This window comes from Setaria viridis, chromosome 9, assembly GCF_005286985.2.
Source record: "Setaria viridis chromosome 9, Setaria_viridis_v4.0, whole genome shotgun sequence".
Classification (NCBI taxonomy): domain Eukaryota; kingdom Viridiplantae; phylum Streptophyta; class Magnoliopsida; order Poales; family Poaceae; genus Setaria; species Setaria viridis.
The window spans coordinates 27,920,611-27,924,181 of record NC_048271.2 but is presented as its reverse complement, the minus strand read 5'-3'; the positions used below and the strand labels follow the sequence as shown (position 1 = coordinate 27,924,181).

The 3,571-nt window shown below is 45.4% G+C and overlaps 1 protein-coding gene across 1 annotated transcript; it reads left to right on the top strand.

The window, feature by feature from the left end:
• The first annotated feature begins 809 nt into the window (after positions 1-809).
• On the top strand, positions 810-2,223 carry LOC117840228 (GCN5-related N-acetyltransferase 9). Its single transcript, XM_034720696.2, has 4 exons — positions 810-990; positions 1,548-1,680; positions 1,755-1,793; positions 2,005-2,223. The coding sequence occupies exons 1-4, from the start codon at positions 899-901 to the stop codon at positions 2,068-2,070; spliced, it is 330 nt and encodes a 109-aa protein (XP_034576587.2). The 5' UTR covers positions 810-898; the 3' UTR covers positions 2,071-2,223.
• The last annotated feature ends 1,348 nt before the right edge of the window (positions 2,224-3,571 follow it).

Genomic DNA, 3,571 nt, shown 5'->3' with positions numbered 1-3,571 from the left:
AACCCTCTCAATATGATAATGGTGACTCTATGCTGCTTAAATGTTGCAGAGGGTTCGAAGAAGCTGCAGGCGAATGGCCATCAAGATGAATTGCATGTCAGCCACCGATGTGCAGCACGGCGGGAATGACCAGGGCACTTCTTTAGGATCACAACGTACTCCTCTCCACCACAGTAGCGGTGGAACCTCTATGACCCCCCCAAGGAATGCATCAGCATCCAATGCTCCAGGACCTAGCAGGAGGTCACGAGGCAAGGCACCCGCGTCCCCTGAGGCAAGTGAGGAGTCTGAAGGTAACGAGTCCGAGGATGAGGACCCTACCTATGGTGAGCATATGGAGATGACCGACTTGTTTGATGCTCCACCTCTGACTCAGACGCAAGGACAGTCAAGCCAGGTAGATTCCTCACTTTGCCCTAGTTGTATTCTCAATTGCTAAGTTCAGTTCCCAAAGAGTCCTACACCTTGATGATTTTCTTTTAATTTTTCTTAGGCACCTGCAGCTCCAGCCCGGAGGCCCCGCCGGCATCGTTCCTAGGACTACACCGACATTGGCAGCGCCAATGTCTTGCCCACGCATCCAAGGAGGGAGCGTCGCCCGAGGGATCCTTTTAGCCCTCCGGATCAGCGGCGTCCACGACAATGAAATTTGCATCTATGAAGTGTTTTGCGCTAGGTGTTGGAAGAATATGTTGCAATTTGAGCCGGCTGTGTGTAAAAGATAGTTGCAATTTATTGAACATGTGTTGCAATATAATACTATCTTGTTTGATTTGTGTTGTAAAATTTGTATGTTGCATTTTAAGGCAGCATTGGTCGTGGTGGGGATGCAACCTGCACGTGATGGACAAGCAACAGGTACATTTCTTCTTTTTTTCTGGTTGACATTCTTGACTTTATGCTGAGGCATATGTCTGCACTTGGATGGATGAATGACCAAGATGATATGCAGCTGGCGGAGATAGAGATTATGATAGCTGAACATAAGAGGTACCTTCTCTATAACACTGATCATGTCATTGTTTTTACCATCTCTGACATCTTTTTGAACTTATACCATTCTGTTCTGTGGACAGTTCATGTATACATTTTTACTTGGCTCTAATAATGTAATGTGGGCATCTTACTTGGTTAGTTATGATGTGAATTTTTTTTGAGAGATCAAACAAATAGTTGCAGCTATTGCTAGTCCTTTCAATTTTCAGTTGTCACTTTCTTCGCTATCAGATCTGTAGCATACCATAGTTCGTAATCTGCAACTATGCGATAATCTAGCGGAATTACGCTATCGCTGGGCAACTCATTTGTACTGCAAGAGACAGAAATTTTACGTTGCATGTGATGTTCTGTACCTCTTGCTCCAGGGCCCTGGTCCTGTAAACTTCTAGAATGATCTTTATGTAGGGACATAGCAGTTGAAACAATAATTAGATATGTCACATGAAAGTAAAGTAGATGCTGACCTGAGAACAGAACGGCCAATTTAGCAGGAGATAGTGATACTTTCTGCTTGTGCTAACTAGAATATCCACTTTTTCTTGTCGCAGCCGTGGGAAGGGAATTGGTCAAGAAGCAATCTTACTGATGATGGCATTTGCAGTAGAGAAATATGGAATTCACACATTCAGAGCAAAAATTAGTGAATCAAATACGGCATCCCTTAAGCTCTTCAGAAAGTTGGTGAGCATCCCTCTTTTCACATATTCTCGTTTGTTCTTGTTGATCATAATTATATTTCTCTGGTTTGGATACAGGGCTTCAAGGATGCTTCATACAGTGTGGTGTTTAAAGAGGTATGTATCATGACAATCTCACTTTTGCAAAGAACTTGTGCCATTATAAAGAATGTTTCTGCTAAACTACATCACATCTCATCGATATTGATGTGCCCTCGAGTCTCAGCGAGTTAAAAAAAAATGTAGTATTCCTCCACTGAAATAGCACAAATTACTTCAAATCCATCTTGAAAAAGAACATCAGTCAAAACTCATTGTCTTCTCTCAGGTGACTCTGGAGGCACCTGCTGATGCACTCCCGTTGAGATTTCCTCTAACCATAGGAGATTGGTGACAACTGATGTGGCCCGAGCTAGTGTCATCTAATTATCGAGCATCTCTGATTGGTTTTCATGGAGCGAGGGCAGAAGCTAACTCCGTGCGGCCCGCACGGCACCACAAGATGCCTTCTGTTTGTCTGTCTCTCTAACTAAGAATTGCTCTAGATGATGATCAGGGCACAGAGAGGAAGAGGGGAGGATCAGGGCGCAGACAAGATGGTGGCGAAGTGCGAGAACGAGTCTAACGGTGAAGAGCTCCGCGCCAGCCAGCCTGGCGCGGCAACATTATAGTGCCGCGCCAGCCAGAGTGGCGCGGCAGAGCTCGGACCTACTGAAAGGTTGGTGCTCTGTGCGCGGCAACTCAGTACTGCTGCGCCAGCTAGTCTGGCACGGCAACATTCTACTGACGCGCTAGCCAGAGTAGCGCGGCAGAGCTCTGACCTATTGAAAGGTTAGTGCGTTGTGCGCGGCAGCTCAGTACTGCCGCGCCAGCCAGCCTAGCACGGCAACATTGTACTGCGGCGCCAGCCAGAGTGGCGCGGCAGAGCTCTGACCTACTGAAAGGTTGGTGTGCACGCGGCAGCTCAGCTCTACTGCACCAGCCAGCCTGATGCGATAACATCTACTAAAAGGTTGGTACGCTGTGCTGTCTTGTCCTCTATCCTTTTTTTATTGCATGCCGTACCCTCTTGTCCTCTATCCCTTTTTATGTGTGTTCACCTGGATCTTGGCTATATTAATATGATCTAGCATGCAGTTGAGCCACTAGGCTGGGCTAGCTGCGGGTCTTGAACCAGAAGAACGGCATACACACGTGGATTAGAGAGTGCAAGTATTTAGATTTGTATTACCATCAACATATGCTATGACCGATGTTGATTGTATGCCGTGCCCTCTATCCTCTATCCCTTTTTATGTGTGTGTTCACCTGGTTCTTGACTACATTAATGTGATCTAGCATGTAGTTGAGCCACTAGGTTGGGCTAGCTGCGGGTCTTGGATGAGAAGAGCGGTATACACACGTGAATTAGAGAGTGCAAGTACTTAGATTTGTATTACCATCAACAGATGCTATGACCAATGTTGATTGCATGCCCTACCCTCTTGTCCTCTATCCCTTTTTATGTGTGTGTTCACCTGGATCTTGGCTACATTAATGTGATCTAGCATGCAGTTGAGCCATTGGGCTGGGTAGTGGGCTTGACGCAGTAGCAGTGGGGCATGGGGACCATGATATAGGAGGTAGAGCTGCACACTCACATGCAAACATTGACCACGACCACGCACGCACACTCAATGCAAATAACATAATACATGTTTCTCAACAAATATTCATAGTTCTCACAATAAACATAGTTCTCCATAATAAACATAGTTCTCTCACAAATGAACATAGTTTTCACAACTAAAGAGAAACATGAACCAACTGAATGAACATATTCATTCAATTGGAGTTACCTTCACATAGTAACTCATCATTATCATCATCATCATCATCCTCTGCAATAACAACTC